Raw genomic sequence first — 18,252 nt, 5'->3', positions numbered from 1 at the left:
CGGCTGCAGAGCGTCGGTGCTCGGCGAGCTGAAAGCATTGCTCAGGTGCTGTATGAATGTTTGAGAGTCGCTGCTGGCGTCAAAATTAGGGCCAAAGGAGGCAAATCGCCGCGCTGTGAGAACAAAGGCAAACACAAGTGGTTCTTCACGGAGCGTTGGCCTCTCCGCGGGTTGCAACTGCCGCCACTGCCGGCAGACGGAGAATGCTGGGGAGGGAAGTGCGGTCACGTGGTCGTGGCGCGCTGCTCTCGACACGCAGAGAGCGTTCCCGTGGGAGGACAGTTACACCCTCCCTCGGCGTGCTCCTGTATTGCTCTGCAATGCTCGGCGCCTCTGCTCTCGTCCCCCCAACCGAATGCGCCATAAGTTGGAGTTTAGCGCAAACATTGCTGATAGCAGAGATTTCATTATAGCAGTTGAAGGGTGGTCTTATGCCATCATTACTTGCAAAGGCGGAGTAAAAACAATGATTGAGGGTGCTTGCAGTGTCAGATTTGCCAGTTTTGAACAGACTCTAGAAGGATTTCTCTTTTGGCTCAATGGAGCGGCAAAACTTTCCTGGGGGCGAACGTAGAAAACTTTTCAGGGACATATTTTGTAACAAGCTTTGGCCTCTTCATACGTCTTTCAACAGTGCGCCCACTCTAGATACTATACCTTCATTGAGTTGACCGTGACGGGTGTCGCTTATGATTTTTCCTGTTCTTAAATTTTGCGCTCAAGCCGGATGATTTTTTGTTAAACAAGTGCTAGAATTGTGCCAAAAGGGACGCAAAATCTTTCATACACCTCAGAACAAAATCCTTGAAAAAATGACATAGCTTGTGAACAGAACTACGATTCGAATTACAAAGACAAACAAAGAAGGCAAATAGCTATCCATTGCCTCTAACACCGCTTTCTTGCGTTTCTTGTTGTGGAAGTGCATTCACCTGTATTGCATAGTATACTATCTTGGTGCGAATTGCCTTCAGATATGTGGATTTTATATTTTCGACGAAGTATTGCTTAGCAGAGAAGAAGTAAGACTAATACAGATAATGCGTAATTCTGAATCCGGGTGTTTTTTTTTTTTTTTTTTTATCAACTGGGTCGTGGTAAAATAACAGGATAGAGCACTTTGAATTTCGGGCACAAAAACTCATACAAGCAGCTAAAAAACGTGTTTCAGTTCCGATTGTCATACAATCCCACAATCACTATTTTAATTTCTTGCAGGAATATTTTGAAGATAAAGGATTCCGTTTCAGGAATATTTATAAATATTTTAGCCCGCACTGACTCTAAACAGGTGGTCTTATTTCAGTTTGTCACTACTAAGGTTTAAACAAGTTTCTGGGACTGCCAGTATGTATGGTATGATTCATATTGGTGGTCATCGTAATAATGACGCTTTCCAAATGTACAATTTTATTTATTACGCCGCGGCCTTTAATGTTAAGACATCGAAAAGTCTTTGGCGTTCTCCTACTAGGGGATATCGGCTGTTTAAGACCAGGTATGATCTGGTCTATGTGGTTTAACGTTGCATAGCATCTGAGGCTATGCGAACGCTGTAGTGGAGGGCTCCGGAAAATTCGATCCCGTAGGGTCCTCTAACGTGCGCAGACATCGCACAGCACGCGGGCGCCTTGCTTTTCGTCTGCAAAGGTTCGAAAAGCGGCCACCACGGCCGGTATTCGATCCCGCATCTTTGCGTCTGTTTAACACCAGCTACAGGAATCGTCTTATTGTGTACGCTGTCCGATTCAAACACTTTATCATCTTTATTAATCTCACCATAACAAAGCTTCACTTTGGTTCCTGCCAGCTTTTGCAGAACAGCACTTTCCCAGAGGTGCTTTCTAATTTGTCTAGTTGCATCCGAAAAGTCCGTAAGCTTTTTTTTTTTTTTTTTTTTTTGTATGCTCATAACGGTTTTTGACTATCGACTCCTCTAGCTCTTCTAGATTTACAACAGTAGTGTCAAGTACCCCCTGGATGGTTGTTAGGCCTTTCCAAAGCTCAGTAAGCAATTCCTCAAGAGTAGAACCGGGATTAGCTTCCACATAATCGCAAAGCAAGAGGTAGAGAGGAGCACGAAAAAAAAAAAAAACAATTAGATATTTCAAGGCTGTTGGGCAAGGCAGCAGCAACAAAAACCGATTGTCATAGCTGTCGTGGCAAGTAAAAGTCAAATAAAATCAAATTATATATCAACAAGTGGATGATTGCCTGTGCTAAAGGCTGTGTAAACGGTTTGAAGACAAAGGTACAAAGATCTATAACGCAACAAGACAGCTGCAAATAGCAACAATAGCAGAAATTTGGCACAATTTACAGAAGCATACATTCAAAAATTATTTTATAAGGCACAATTTACAGCGAAACAAAAAGAAAAACAAATAAAAGGTTCATCAGTAGAAAAACATATTTAATCAGTTCAATAATGAATAAAAGCAGTTAATGATGAAAGATGGGAGGTTCAACTAACGACACATGAATATAAATGAAGTTTACACGAAGTTTTCAGTGGCTTTGGACTAAAACTAATAGTGTTTCTATATTTCTTCAGAAGCAAAATGGAAGATTGTGAGCCAAAAATTGCAACTTGTAACTCGTCCTAAACTGCGGTAATAACCACATGTTAGAACATCTGGTTTTGACAATTGTAGTACGACTTTTAAGAGGTGCAAGTTGTGCCAAAAAATTACTCATATCTGTGGAAGCAAAGCAAGTTAATTATATTAAGCGATATTCTTAAATTTTAGCCACACGAATCATGTTAAGTGATGTTTTATAAAACGCATATTTGACGTTGACTCAAAGTTTACGATCAAACGAAACATTTTCCTGTTCTTCACAAAAAGCTTGTTCATGTTCGCTTTGGTTGTAGTTGCACTACTAGAGTAGACTGAATGTGGCAAAGGAATAAGGAATAGTAAATTTATGGTTTAGAATTTATGGGGAACAATGTGCGGCAGCGTTAATTACGCCAGCAAATAAAGGTTCCGTGAGTCTCCCATTCAGAGTGGGATTCTTAAGGTGGGAAGCTTACTGACCGGCATCCCGAAGCTGAACGGGTTGTTAAGCACGCTTACACCTTTGCTGGTGCCTGGCCCACAAGTGCAGGTTGTCTTCGTCGGGTGATTTACGCCGCTTGTTGTGGTCACGTCAGGTGACGTCACTTTGTACTGTTTCCATGGCGGCTTGTAGATGATTGCGATGCACGGTTCAGTGATCGTGCAGCGATGGCCAGGTATGGACGATGAGGTCACAACTCGGCTGATTAGACAGAGCTCGTTGATTCGGGAAAGCAGCTACATGCTCGAGTCCTCCCCATGTAGGAGCACAGTGACCTGGATCACTAGGCAGAACAGATTGTTAGACTTGCTTCCAGCCTTGCTGCTGCCTAGCCGACTTTGCTATTCGAGTCTTGCTGTTGAGCGTGCGAGTTCATTCAGCCTGAGCTCCGTTTGTATCAGCCGCTTCCATGCAGTTTCCTTTTTATTGTGGGTTCTGAATTGCGCGAGAAAGCATATAAAGCATATAAAGCATAATGCATATAATACACAGTATATTCGGAACCTTTGAGCGATGATTTCAATGGGAGATGCATAACCTGCTCCTCCCTAAAGAGTCTAGCAGAATAGGCCTTGTTCACTTGTTCGTCCATCCACTTGTTTCGTATTTTTTATTTCTGAAATTGGTCAGCCACCCCTTTTTAGCAGTATTATTTATTCGCATTTTCAGTGCCCATTTGTCATATCTATTCGCACCGTCCGGAGTTCCCGTGAAGGGACTCTCGTACACCTTCATTTTCCCGAGAGCGTTTTCATATTTAGATGGCCTGTATATAGACTGTCCAGAAGGCAGATGACCCAGGTCCTTGCTGAGCCACCGTTGTATCGACAGCGTTATCAAGTGTTTCCTGACACTTGCGTAGTACAGCACGTTAAGCGAACATACAATTATTCTGCTGCAAAACCGTTGTTTAAAATGCGCACATCAACCCACCTTGTTAAAGGGCCACTGTCCAGGGAAGGCCCTTTTAAGCAAAGGAGCCCAGTGTTTCGATCAGGTACCGGAGATAGTCCGTGCAAAATGCTACAGTGACACGCGCGCCGCAAAGCATCGAAAATACAATTCAAAGCTCACTCATGCTCTCCGTTGGGAAGCCAGCTTCCCCGTTTCCTGCGTTGACCCGACGGGCCACAATAATGACGTACGTACCGCGAACGACGTCCATTGGCCCGTCTCGCTGACGGACGGGAGAAGGATGGTTGTCTACCGCTCGCTGCGCGCTTTTCCCTCGCCACGGCCAGACTGAATCCAGCGGCGCGCGCTCCCTCGACCGTTTTTTTTTTTTTCGCGCTCACGTAGTGCCACGCCCCACCTCCCGCCAAACGCGGAGGAGGAAGGGGAATTTCTCTTGCGGAGGCTAGACGACCTCGGGCAGGAGAGCGAAAAACCTTTGCGAGGGAACGGAAGGAGAGAAGCATGACAGAATCGGGTGATTGCGGTGGCTGTAACTGCGTTATTAGTTACTCTTTTCAAAAACATTTTGCGGCCTTGCGTTCTAGGGGCGAAGTCTCACAGTTACCGGGGAAGAAAATATTTTCGATCGGAGGGTGGACAGTGGGCCTTTAAGACATGGCTTCATGCTAAAATGATGTTTGTGCCATGGCCGGGGAATCGCGTCTGAGTAATACTATAGCGACCATTGTTCTGTTTTGTTCTATGCCCTGAGCTATATTGTTCTTCCGTTAAGGAAAATGTGGATTACGGAAAGCGTTTTACTTAAGTTGAGGACAACGCAGAGAGATATGGAATGAAAAATGGTGGGTATAACAGGCCGTCATTTCACCCGCCACCGCTTAGGTGGTGGACGGCGGCTGTTGCGGCGCGCGTCTTTCTCTCCCTCTTCTTTTTCTTTGTTATCTACTTTCTTTCTTCTGTCCGCACGAGGCAGCGGAAGTGGCTCAGTTACAGAGCCAGTAGCAGGCCCGTGTATTTTATTTTCCTTCTTCCTACAGTCACACCACCAACAACAGCGCGTCTTTCTCTCTCTCTCTCTCTCTCTCTCTCTGTGTCTTCCTTCTCTATTTTCTCTTCGGTCCGCACGAGGCAGCAGAAGGTGTGGTTGTAGAAACAATTTCTTGCTATTGAACAAACAGGTGGGATGGTGGTGGTGGTGGTGAAAACATCAACCATTAAATAGTTACGGAGGGGTGATTGGGTTAGAGACTTAGCAGACTCCTGCCCTCACAATACTTGGTGGAGCCCCTATTCCGGGGCCCCATTGGCAAGCAACGCCGCCCATGTCCGTTGAACCAAGGCCTTTTGAGCATTGAGGTCTTGGCAGCCGAGCAGGGCTATCTCCCAGTCCTCTCTGGTGGGATTGGGGTTGGGGGAATGGATGGGTTTGATTGGCACGCCCAAACCACGTGGAACGTATCAGCCACCTCCCCACAGTACTGACACGCACAATCAAAGGACGGATTTAAATATTTAAGCACCGCCTGGCACAGTACAGTATTGGTAAAAACTTTTGATGAGGAGGCGCTCGTCAGCGCGATCCAGTTCCTTACAAGGGGCCGGGTAGCGCCTGTGCTCCTCCTTGTAGTAATCGGTGATGTCTTTGAATGTAAGGGCCAGATTGTCCAATTGGGAGTAGGCTTCCAAGGACAGGGAGATAGCCCGGGGAGAGAGTGCGCGGGCGGCCTGATCGGTCTGATCGTTTCCCTTGAGCCCCTGGTGACCGGGTGCCCAAATTAGGTTATTCGGAGTTGGGTCTATGTATCGTCAGCTAGATTGCAGTATACGCCGGGGATGCGGGGGAGCCCACCCCTGCCTATAGTTCAGACAGGCCCCTCGCGAGTCGGTGATGATTTGTATTGACATGGGAATACTGAGAGCCAGAGCAATAGCAATCTTCTCCGCGTGCGTTGTGCTGTAGGCTTTGAACGTTAGGCCGTTAACTGTGTTTGTGTTGTGTACGACGGCAGCTGTATACCGACCCCCGTGGTGTAGGCCGGCAACGTCAACATAATGCACGTGTTGTTGGTGACCATAGTGTCGCTCCAACGCTTCCGCGCGTACCTGGCGACGACCACTATGGTCTTCTTTGGACATGTTGCGGGGAAGGGGTCGGACCAGGAGGGCGCGTCTCCAGGGTTCTGGAAATCTCACCCTTTCCTCAATGTGGTACTCGTGTTGGATACGTAGCCGGTCCAAGAGGCGGCGACCGGACGTGGTCTGTGTAAGACGCGTGTATTAGTTGAGTAAGTGGGCTTCTCGAAGCTCCCGGATGGTGTTCACCACGCCAAGGGCCAGAAGTCACTGGTTGGACGGGCTGACCGGAAGGTCGAGAGCCTGCTTGATGACTTTCCGGTGGATGACCTCCAATTGGTCATCATCGTGTTTGCGCAGGTAGGGGGTCTAGTAGAAGATTCTACTCGTTGCAAAAGCATGGGCAAGCCGCAGTGAACCCTTGCTTCGTAATCCACTCCGCTTGTTGGAGACCCGCCGGACCATACGGCCCACCTGGTCTCCCACCGTGCGAAGTTTGGCAAGGGTGGTGTCAGCCCTGCGTTGATGATGTATGAAGAGGCCATTGACGCGGATCTCTTTGGCCTCCCGGATCGGTCCCGAGGGCAGACTTATGCGAAGCTGAATTCTGTCTCGAGGGGAAGGACGTACGCGCACTGCAGTCCGCAATAGGTCGCGTAGTCGTCGACTACGGTCGCCGCGGCTTGCAGGCAAGACTCTATGTGGCCCAGGTTACCTTGCGTTGCCCAGATTGTGATAATGACCGCGTAAAGAGCGTGATGTATCCCTGGAAGAAAAGCCAATTTGGTCTGTAAGGAATTGTCTTATGTAATTGAAGGTTTCGTGGCCGCAGTTTATGTGATTGAGGTGGTTGAGGATTACTTCATGCTTAACATTATCGAATACGCCTTTAAGTTCTAAGGCCAGGACTACCTTGTCGTTGTGGGGACATTCGACAGGATCTAAGATGTCGTGGTAGAGCTGCAGAAGTACATCTTGTGCTGATTTATGAGGGCGGAAACCGAACAAGGTGTCCGCGAAAATGCGTTGTGTTGGTGTCTGTCACGCACCGTCGTCTCCATCAGCTTGCCGACACAAGGCGTGAGGGAGATAGGGCGAAAGTTCACCACATCAATAGGTTTGCCTGCCTTCGGGATGGTCACGAGAGACGACTTCCAGTCGAGAAGGAGAGGAGTTTCTCCATCCCAAATGCTATTAATGTATTTGAGAAGCACGGCATAGGCTGCGTCGGGAAGGTTGGTCAAAAGCTTGACCGTAAACTTGTCGCGCCCGGGTGCAGTTCCGTGTTTCATCTTGCTTAATGCCGCCCGCAGGTCGTGCAGCTGGAAGGTGTGTCCAGCTCCGTGTTCTCTTTGCCTGCATACGAGTACATAACCGTCCTGGGGTCCTTGGTGGTGCACAGGTGTTGGTCCCTTAGCGTGTGTGCTAGCTGTGTTATCGTTCCTGTGAAGTTGTTCATGACCTTATGTAAGTGGCGCTGAGTTTATGTGCGTGTTTGTGTTGGATGAGAACGCGAAACAGGCGCCAGGTATTGCGGCCAGACATTTGGCGTGCAGCCGTGTTGCACCTGTCCACCCAGTTAGTGTCGGCTAACTGGGCTGCATATTCCGCGGCTTGGTGTGTGAGTTCGAGGATGTGCTTCTTGAGTCGTCTGTTATGTTTCTGTTTTCGCCATCTTTTGGTGAGGCTGCGGCGGGCCTTCCAAGGGTGTAGGAGGTGGTTATCCACGTCCGTTTGCGTTTCCATGAGCTGTATGTGTTTTTCGTGTTGTCTCAGTTCAGACGTGAGTGATTTGCACAAAGTTTCATGTCCCGACTGGAGGGGGTCTATGATAGACAGATATGTGCGGAAAGTTGTCCAGTCTGGGACAAAGGCTTGTGTTTGTGGGCGATTGTTGTCTTGATTATACAGTGATCACTACCAAGAGTTTCCGCTGTATTCAGCCAGTCGACATGGAATATGTTGAGTGTAAATGTGAGGTCCGGGCAAGTGTCTCGTTGAATCGAATTTCCGACACGTGTTTGGTTGCCGGGGTCAGTGTTAATTGCAAGTCCAAATGTGGAAAGAAGTTGAGCGGGTTTCCTCCCACAGTGGGGACGAAGAATCCTGCATGACACTTGGGTACTCCCTAACTACATGGAAGACACCCTTTTAAGGCAAAAGAAAGTCCTTGAAGAGCAATCCTCTTCATAGCACTGGAGATAACCTTCCGTTGGTCTTCACTTGAAGTGCTCTTTATGAGAGACTCCCAGTAGGCATCTGCGACGTTCGGTGATGGGAGATGAGGAAAGGTGGGGAATGTAAGAAGGATATGTAGGAAACGTCCTGGTTTGCTGCAGAGTCTGCATGATGAGGAAAACTGGTCTGGGTACCGGGCATGCGGAAGTGTAGGGTTGGAGCAGTCCGAGTCTGCAAGCTTCGCCATTGTACGGTCTGCGCTATGGTCAGAGAGGGGGCTGGGGGTGTATATTTCCTTCATTTGTAGCGGTAGTACAAGAGAATATCACGGAAGGGGAGCAGGCGCTCCCCTGCCTGTAGATAGGGCTCCACTTCTCTAGCCCGGAATGAAAGACCTAGGGCTAGGGAGCTAACCTCTTCGTTGCCAGGGAGGCCGGTATGTGCTGGCGTCCAGATAAGGCTTATGCTGTGCCGGGGCTACCAGAAGCGTAATATGCGAGCAGCGGTGCGGAATATATAGCCGTTGGCATAATTTAGAATCACAGATTTGGAGTCGGAGATAATTTTTGTGGCAGATGTAGAGATGAGAGCGAGCGCGATGGCTGCCTCCTCTGCTTTTGTGGTAGAATTGGTGATTATAGAGCTGGAAGTAAGCAGCTTTGCTTCATTGTCGGCTACAGCTAGGACCACGCGGGAGCCTGACATATATTCTGCTGCGTCCACTTAGACCACCTCTCGGTTCTCGCTATATTGTGGCTCAGCTGTAGTGCCAGAAGCAGGCCCATGAATTTTCTTTTCCTTCTTCCTTCTCTCGCAACAACAACAACAACAACAACAACAACAACAACAACAACAACAACAACAACAACAACAACAACAACAACAACAACAACAACAACAACAACAACAACAACAACAACAACAACAACAACAACAACAACAACAACAACAACAACAACAACAACAAAAACAACAACAACAACAACAGCAGAAGTTTCAGTTGACCTTTAAAGTGCATGACAGGAATCCACCGTAACAATGCCTGAGGCAGCACCTTTACGTTTTTTTTATTTATTTTTACCAAATAGACTAGCTGTATGCTGCAGGTGGTAGTGCGCTCTCAGCGGATGGGTAACCCTTAATCGATGCCACTAGGGCCAGCTGGAGTGAGGCCTTTACGAAGGCATTGCGAAGTACTGGCGAGAATGCTAATGATTTGTTTGGTTTGGTTTGTGGGGTTTAACGTCCCAAAGCGACTCAGGCTATGAGAGACGCCGTAGTGGAGGACTCCGGAAATTTCGACCACCCGGGGTTCTTTAACGTGCACTGACATCGCGCAGCACACGGGCGCCTTGCTTTCCGCCTCCACCGAAAAGCGGCCGCCGAGGCCGGGATTCAATCCCGCGTCCTTGGGAACAGTAGTCGAGCGCCTTAACCACTGCGCCACCCCGGAATGCTAATGAGTAGGCAGGGTCAATTAAATGTTTGAAACCTAATGATCCTCATGATACCAAATGAGGTCGCCATGAAGGCCTTTTTTATGAAGGTCCCACGTCAAGTACTCATGAGGAATATTAAATAACAATAATTGGTTCCCAGGAAAAGAAAGGCACAGTATCTGTCACACTTGTTCTGTGTACACCTTAACCGCGCCGTAGGGGTAGGGAGGAAGAAGGGAGTGAAAGCGGAAAGAGAAAGGGGTGCCGTGGGTGGGAGGGCTCCGGAGTAATTTCGACCTTAAAGAACCCGATTAAGATTCCTTATGTCCGTATGAGGACACTAAATAAAACATGCCGGGCCATGTCCTCAAAGGATTATCAACTCGTCTTTCTCGAGCGATTAAAAATTGCACCAAATCTACTTTCAGGCCGATTCTTCGGTGGATATAATACACACCCTGTTCAAAAGTTGGAGCATCAACTCATGGCCTATACTACCCGAAACTGGCAATCAAGACACCAAGAAGGTGTGGGAGTTTGCAGCCGATGTGATGCGCCAGTTGGGGCTCGCCACACTCGTCTCTTTGGAGGTGGGCGCGGATCCAATGGTGCCCGACAAGGCCGTTGCTGTGCTAGCTGAACCCGAGGGGCTGTACAAGACGATGCACAGGAATACCACTGAAGTCAAGAAGGCGCTGGAAGCTGCCTTCAAGCAAGCCGTCATTGCTCTTGGCCGCAATCCGGAGGAAGATGTCCTGATAACTATGGTCTGTACACTTATCGCTTTTATCCGTCTAGTGCACTGGGTAAAAAATAAATGGGGTTCACTTCTTCATCATAATCATCATCATCACCATCAGCCTGACTCTACTTACTGCAGGGCGAAGGCCTCTCCCATGTACTCTAATTAACCCGCTCCTTTGCTAGCAGCATCCACTTGACCCCCGCGAACTTCTTAACCTCATCCCCCCATCTAACTTTCTGCCGCCCCTGCTACGCTTTCCTTCAATTGGTATCCAGTTTGTTACCTTCAGCGACCATCGGTTATCCTCTCTTCGCATATGTCCTGCACAGGCCTACTTCTTGATTTCCACTAGAGTGTAACTTGAGTTATTTCTCTGACCCACTCTGCACGCTTCCTATATCTTAACGTTACCCCTACCATTTTTCGTTCCATAGCCATGTGCGTTTTTCTTAACTTAAGTAAAACCTTCTTCGTTAGCCTCCACGTTTCAGCCCCGTAGGTGAGTAAAGGTAAGATGCAACTGTTGTATACTTTCCTTTTGAGCGATGCCGGTGAGCTGCTAGTCATAATCTGGGAGTGCTTGCCAAATGCGCTTTATCCCAATGTTATTCTCCGTATTATTTCCCTTTCATGGTCCGGATCTGCAGTTACTACCTGTCCTGTGTAGACATATTCGCCTACTACTTCCAGCGCTCAGGGGATTAACTGCAAAAAATGATTGATGACCTATACAGGAAAAGTAGAGAGGTAGGCTTGAAAATCAAGGAGGAGGAGGAGGAAACAACTTTATTTAACGCATTACATTAAGCGTTAAGAATGTCCTGGGCCAGGGTCACCAAGGCCAACTGATCTTGCAGCTGGTCAGAGGCTAACCAAGCCCGCCACGTTGGGGGAGGAGGGTGTGGAAAGTGAGGAGATTGGAGGGCGACAGGGCATGAAAAGATGCAATACCCCAAGTTTGCATAGTGTTCTGGGCAATTTGGGAATGCAGGGGAATGTATGATTCTGTATAGAAAAGATCGGGCAGGAGTAAGCAGTGTATTTAGTTGTATGCGTCTAAGAATGCGGATTTGCGTGGTAGTGAGAGATTTATCAGGAAGAGGAAGTGTACGGAGAGTTTCTCTAATGTTGTCGTAGTGAACGTTGATTTCTTTTTTGTAGTGAAGAGTAGTGTCCCACGTTGGTGGATAAGGCCAGGGAATCCCAGGCGCCCGGTGTTGAAGTTCGCGGGCGAGGCGATGCACTACCTCATTGCCTGGGATTCCAGCGTGACCAGGAATCCACCTCAGTGTTACAGTGTTGGGACGTAGTTTGATAAGAGCTCTGTGTAGATCATCGTGTAGTTCTTCAGGAATGCGACCCGTGTGAATGGCGCGTATAGCTTGTATTGAATCAGTGTATATGGTATATCCTGAAGGGTTAGGGGGTGCTTGTGCGAGGTCTTGAATACTGGTAACTATTGGTAGGGTCTCGAGAGTCGCTGTAAGAGGAGGATCTATGTAAGGACCGAGGGTATGTGTCACTACATCGCTACAGCTCTGAATTGAGTAAGCAGCCTCTCCGACGTTAGTTCGTGATGCATCTGTGTAGATGATCGTGGAATCTGTCGGTTGAACATGGTTGGAAACGCGAGCGGAACGTCTGCCTGTGTTAGTGTCGGGTGCAACGTTTTTTGGAATGGGGATTATTCTGAGGTTATCGGGGAGCGAAGAAGGAAGGGTAATTATAGGGAGGTCTATAGGTTTGAGTGCTACCTGCTGTAGTATCCAATGTCCTTGTTTGGTGCTGGAAAGACGTGCCATTTGCCGGTCGCGATGTTGTTGTATGAGGTCTCCCAGGGGCAAGAACAGCCCCGTAGAGTATAGGCGCTCCGTGGACGTATGTACAGGGACGTTAAGGGCGGCCTTGTACAATATGTGAAGCGCAACCTCAATCTGATGTCTTTGGCGACAAGTTAGTGTAAGGTAAGGAATCGTATATAAAATTTTGCTAAGTGCTAATGCGTGGACAAGCTGCCTGACTTGACCCTCGCGTAGCCGGGCGTGCTTATTGACTATGCGGCGAACTAGATGCGCAAGCTGATTGCAAACTTTAACGGTTGTAGATACATTGGCCTGATTGGTTGACTCATGGATATGAAGTCCGAGGATCCGGCAGGATGATACACGAGGGATGGGGTGACCTGCCATTATGAGATTGATCAGCTGGTTATGTTGGCGTTGATAGCGAGTTTTTGCAATCAGCAGCAATTCGGATTTTTCAGGTGCGGGAGATAGCCCGACTTTATCAAGGTAACTAACGACTGCATCGATACCTTGCTGTAGGGTCTCCTCTACTGCTCCAGGAGACCCAAAAGTGCACCAAAGAGTAAGGTCGTCTGCATAGAATGTGTGTTTTAGGTTTGGGATAGACGCTAAAGTACGAGATAGGGGAGCCATTGCAAGGTTAAAAAGGGTGGGTGACAGAATAGCGCCCTGAGGAGTACCACGTGTGAGGGGGAAATGATCAGATATCGAATCGGGGAGACGGAACTTGGCCGTACGGTCGCTGAGAAATGCTGTGAGGTAGCCATACATCTTTGAAGCACAGCCAGTAGAGGCAAGGATGTTTAAAAGAGGATCGTGGGCAAGGTTATCAAAAGCTTTTCGCACTTCAAGGGCCACTATGGCTTGGATCTGGGAAGTGGGCGGAGGGTCAAATTCGTGCATGAGGAGAAAAAATAGGTCCTGAGTAGACACACCTTTTCGGAAGCCAATTTGTTGACGGGGAAAGAAATTTATGGATTCAAGATGAGTCTCGAGCCGATTGAGCACCATCCGCTCCATGGTTTTTCTCAGGCATGATGTTAAAGAATCTGGGCGGAGGTTTTGAAGCGCAGGTTTTTTGCCTGACTTTGGAAGTAGGGTTATAAGTGATTGTTTCCAAGATGCTGGGAGTGTGCTTTCTTCCCAATGTAAGTTTATAATGCTCAGAAAATGTTCTTTGTCCTTGTCAGAGAGATTTCGAATGAGTGAGTATGTAATCTGGTCTTCACCTGGGACTGACTTCCGCTTTAGCTGTTCTAGCGCCCTGTCGAGATCCCAGAGGGTAAACAGCTGATCGAGTTCTACATTGGAAGCACCAGTGTACGGAGTATAGAGGCTGGGTAGGGGAGGAGGAATGTAGAGATCGCGGAGTTGGGCTGTTAAGGCATCCGCGCCTAGTTGAGAATAGTGCTTCTCGAGAGTGGGAACAGGCGCCGGTTAAGGCCCGAGTAGTTCTATGAGTAAATGCCAGGTTCTTTTTTGATTTAGTGTGCCGTTAATGGTGTTAAAAATTTTGTTCCATTGATTGGTGTCAAGTGTAACGCAGTGTTCTTTAACCTGTCGCGTCAATTCGGTGACTCGGTCGGAGAGGCGAGCATTGTTGGGCTGAGTGCGAAGAGTGCGCAAGAGTCGTTTCCGCCTCTTCCAGATGCGTACAAGGTAAGGGTCCGGATTATCTGACGGGGCTGAAGTGGAACTCTCCAGCGTAGCTTGTTTCTGAGCATGTTTGAGTGCTTTTGTCCAGCTCTGAAGACTGCCAGTAGTATGAGAGGTGTCGCGTATAGTGCGAAAGGTATTCCAGTTTGTGTGGGAAATTTTACGTTTACGCGGACGGGTACGGCTAGGGACAGCGATGTTAATAATGTAATGGTCGCTGAGCAATTTTTCATCTGTAACTTGCCAGGTGACCTCTCGCAGTCCGCGGCCCACTGTGAGGTCTGGCATGGTGGATTGTTGGTTCCTGTAACCTTCCCGGGTAATGGAGTTTGGGGTGTTATAGACAGTTAATTGAGCTCCGTTTAATGCGTGGTTGAGTAGACGGCCAGGTCGGAAGGTGTGTGGGTAACCCCAGATAACGTGCGGGGCATTAAAATCCCCACCTATCAAGAAGTCGGAGTCTCGAAACAATCTTGAAGTAAAGTGCATTAGCGGTTTGAAAAGCGTGTACTCTGTAGGAGGGTTATAAAAATTTAGAATGGATAAAGGGCGAGATGAGTGATCAGAATACAGTGTAAATGCAGTAAGGTGACGTTCAAGACGACTGGGGACTTCAATGGCCTCAAATCGGATGTCCCGACGAATATAAGTGCTCACTAATGGGGCACAGTCGCTGTCATGCGCTGCATGTAGGGCACGGTAGCCCGGAATACCTTTAAGAGCACGCGATTCTTGAATGAGAATGACGTGGGGCTGCGAGGGTAAAGTCAGGAGCCATTGGATAAAGAGTGTTCGATTAGTACGCAGGTTTCTGCTATTCCACTGTACAATGTGTATGTGATTGTTCCCTGCCATTCTTAAGCTACGTTAGCGCGCTTCTCGGGAGGGACAGAAGAGGATGCAGCAGTTGCTTCAGGGGATGTAGATGGACGGGGCCGTTTAAGAGAATGATTTAGGAAATCCATGCGTTCGTCATCCTGCAGGAGATTGCTAAGGAGGGTATGCATGAGTTGGAATGCTTGGCGAATGGCGGAAATTTCTTCTGCAAGGTACCAGATAATAGGGTCATTTCGATATTTTATGTGGCGCATATAATTCTCAGATGTGATAACTGGTGTAGAATCGGAAGATGTATAAGAGAAAGGTTTAGGAGGGGAAATGGGAAGTGGCGGGCTCGGCTTACCCGGTGGTGGGAGCTTAGCTGGCTTGAGAAGCGGACGTGGGGCAGCTGGCAGTTCTTGAACTTCTTGATGCCAGACATTGGTCCGAGGGGGTGGTGCCGTCTCTTGATTTGCATGTGACAGAGGGGGGAAGTCCTCGCGAGTCGGAGGATGATGGGGTGGCGTATTCTTCTTGCCAGGGTGACCAGACGTTTTTGTCGCGTAGTCAATAGTCGCTTTGTAGTGAGGCGCTGGGAATTAGATGGCTTTTTCTGTTCTTGGACAGAAGGTTCCAGCTGTTCCCTGAGATTCTTCTTTCGGTCATATGCAGCCTTGTGGCTCTTTTGGTCTTGTTGTTTCTGTACAGGGCAGATGAGGTCAAAAGTTGGGTGGGTTCCACCGCAGTGGAAGAAATAGGCGGAGCAACGATATGGTTCATCTTGTTGGCTGAGCTGGGCTGAGCAGGTGGGGCAGCGTTGATATGTCGGAGGGTGAGGGCAGTTCAGCAGCCGATGACCATATTCACGGCACCTGCTGCACTTCAAAGCATTTGGTCTTTCAGGCTTGCATCTGTACAAGACGCGGCGGAACAGAATTTGTCGAGGTACATGGGTGCCTTCAAAAGTTATTAATACAGACTCGGTCTGTCCCGTCATACGAGCGGACAAGATCGTCGCATGCCACGATTCAAGGCTATCTAAAAGTTAGGCTTCTGAAAGACCTTTCTCGATTCCATGAATTACGCCCCGGCACGATGCCACCGGGGCCGTCATGTAAGATTGGATCAATATGCAGAAGTCTAAGGTAATGTTCAACAGCTTCGGTAAGGAACAGAACTTCACGTTAGGCAGCGAAGCACTGGAACTAGCAGGGGTTCAGTTACTGCTGCACAAGTCTAGCCATCGTGTGTTTGTATAGAGAGAACGCTAAAAAATGACATGATAGGTTGTAGGACCATCAGACGAAAGGTTTATTTGGATGTATCATTTAAATCATGTGACACTCTTAGGCCTCATTCTCCCAGTCGGCTTTTTCTCCGTCGCGGAGGTGGTGGGGTAAAGCACACCCCGAATGGAGCGGTAATATTTTCATGTAGAAAGAGGCCCCGGACGCCGGTAAACCTGTACGTGAGGAGCCTCACCGCCCCCTGTTACTCTACCTCAACGCTTTTTTTTTTTCGCCTATGAGAAAATGGAGAAATGGGTAGAGAAATGAAATAAAGCCGGCATTTGTTGCGAGTCTTCTGCGCTTTGTGGTTGGAACTCGTTTTCATCTTAGCTTCTGTAACTGTACGCAACTCCACAGAAGCAAAACTATGCGAATGTAGCGAGCTAGCGCAGTGTAAATGCGCACTCTAGAAAAACATTACTCCTGGTAAGTAGCGAAATCCAAGAAATCCAGGAGCATAATGAACTGTCACCAGTAATTTCGAGACTGATCTTGAACCAGCGTTCATGAATTAATCTACCTAATGACTTTACACATGTCACTGGTATTGTCTATAGGGTACAATGCTGCTTCAAATGCCGTAGCAATCGTTTAAACGCAATTCCATCGGAGCTTTCATAAGAGGAAGTGGCAGGCAGTCTATTTTGCAGTTTGACTGCTGCTATCTGCGGGCCTAGGGCCTTGGGGAGTTTCAAACGCCCCCGGAAAGCATATGGAGTTTAATTTCAGGACGACCACAAAATAGACATAGCAGACTCTTTTCTCCGCTGGTAGTTGTATCACGGACTCCAATATTACATTTTAGAGCTCCTCAGCTTTCATTTTGTATCTACACGTTATTGCTAGATAGCCCCTGAAATTGTCGTTAAAATTGTAAAGGAATATCTCGGCGTTTCTATTGTATCATTTTGACACATGAGGATGTATTACAGCGTTTGGAAGGCAAATGAGTACGTGGCACACAGCCAGTATAGACGATAAAAATTCTATCTAGTTAACAGCGTTGTATATGCAGTTTATGCATTCTGGTTTCTGCTACATTTCTTTCCTGATCTCCCAACATCCTTCACCCCTTGCCTCACTAGTACGCTGCAGCTGGCCAGACATTACGAAATTACGCCCTACACTCCGAGCTTTTCCTCTCCGTTTTCTTCACTACGCGAAATGCCAAGATCACCGTGTGCTTCCGATGACCTTCATACATTCGAGGTCAAGTTGGAACTATGTTCCCACCAAATTTCAATGTCAAAGGTCAACTTACGTGGGAAGTAGCTTAATGCGTAAGCAGCTGCATGGCGACACACGATCCCTGGCGTCTGTCTCGAGTATATAGAGGTGTGCCGTGCGCCTTGGCCGGCGCTATCGCATCTCACGATGTTTAAACGAAGCTAATTTGTAGTGACTTTTTCTGACACACAGTGTCTGTCCTTACCTTACCTTGCCTTAGAGTAAGGTGACGTCGTGAACCTTCTCTTCTAATCTGCGACTTCGTCTGTTCCCTGCGCAGTCACGCAATGTCGCCGATCTGCACTCGAAGTTCGAGCCGTTCCTCCCGGAGCCCCGCAACGAAAGTGTGATGATGAGTTCGCGCCTTCAGCCCGACCTGCAAAATTTCCTCCTCGAAGTGTTCAAGAAAGATACGAGCAAGTGGCGCATCCTGGTGGCCTCACCGTTATACTTGGGCCCCAGAGGCATCGTGAAGGCCGTGAAGGTAGTTTTTCCTGTTATGCCTTCACTTGCTATATGTAACTATAAGTAGCTAACTGGCTCCGAACAAACCGTCATTAAAAGCTGAACCTGAAAACGGTTAATGATATAACCTTATTTAGTAGGCTAGCTTTGCAGATAAGTTCCTGGAACTAGTGGACGTTGAATGGGGTATAATGAGGCTTAGTGAGGTTAGAGGACAAGTGAAGCATACACACTATGCCAAATGACAGACACATACTCTGCTTTCGTGGTTTGGCGGAGAGACGAGAATTAGGTGTAAGGTTCCTGCTCTATTTGCATAACTCATAACTTATTGGAGTTCTTTAGAAAGAACAGGATGGTGGCAGGTATCTTGATTAATTTTAACAGGAAGTATGAATAAGGTTTTGCGGGCCTCTGCGCCTACATGTAGTCATGGTAAGCGAGCAGCCGAAAGCTTGCGTGAAGACGTAGAATTTAATTCCAATAGGTTAAGTAAGGACACAGTATAGTGCACAGATGGGTGACTTGAATGCTAAGGCTGGCAAGAACTGGGGCAGAAGAGCAGGCAGTGGGTGAAT

At 47.8% G+C, this 18,252-nt stretch overlaps 1 protein-coding gene across 1 annotated transcript in view; it reads left to right on the top strand.

The window, feature by feature from the left end:
* The window catches only part of LOC146196564 (neprilysin-1-like), a 118,514-nt gene that overhangs the window by 75,405 nt on the left and 24,857 nt on the right, over positions 1 to 18,252 (top strand). Inside the window, exons 13-14 of the mRNA XM_084598311.1 lie at positions 10,097 to 10,435; positions 17,490 to 17,693. Of these exons, the coding sequence (XP_084454437.1) occupies positions 10,097 to 10,435; positions 17,490 to 17,693 (543 nt within the window). The remainder of the gene's footprint in view (positions 1 to 10,096; positions 10,436 to 17,489; positions 17,694 to 18,252) is intronic.

The sequence above is a fragment of the Amblyomma maculatum genome, chromosome 3 (assembly GCF_055883805.1).
Source record: "Amblyomma maculatum isolate TAMU_Amacu chromosome 3, ASM5588380v1, whole genome shotgun sequence".
Lineage (NCBI taxonomy): Eukaryota > Metazoa > Arthropoda > Arachnida > Ixodida > Ixodidae > Amblyomma > Amblyomma maculatum.
This window is presented reverse-complemented; position numbering and strand designations above follow the sequence as displayed.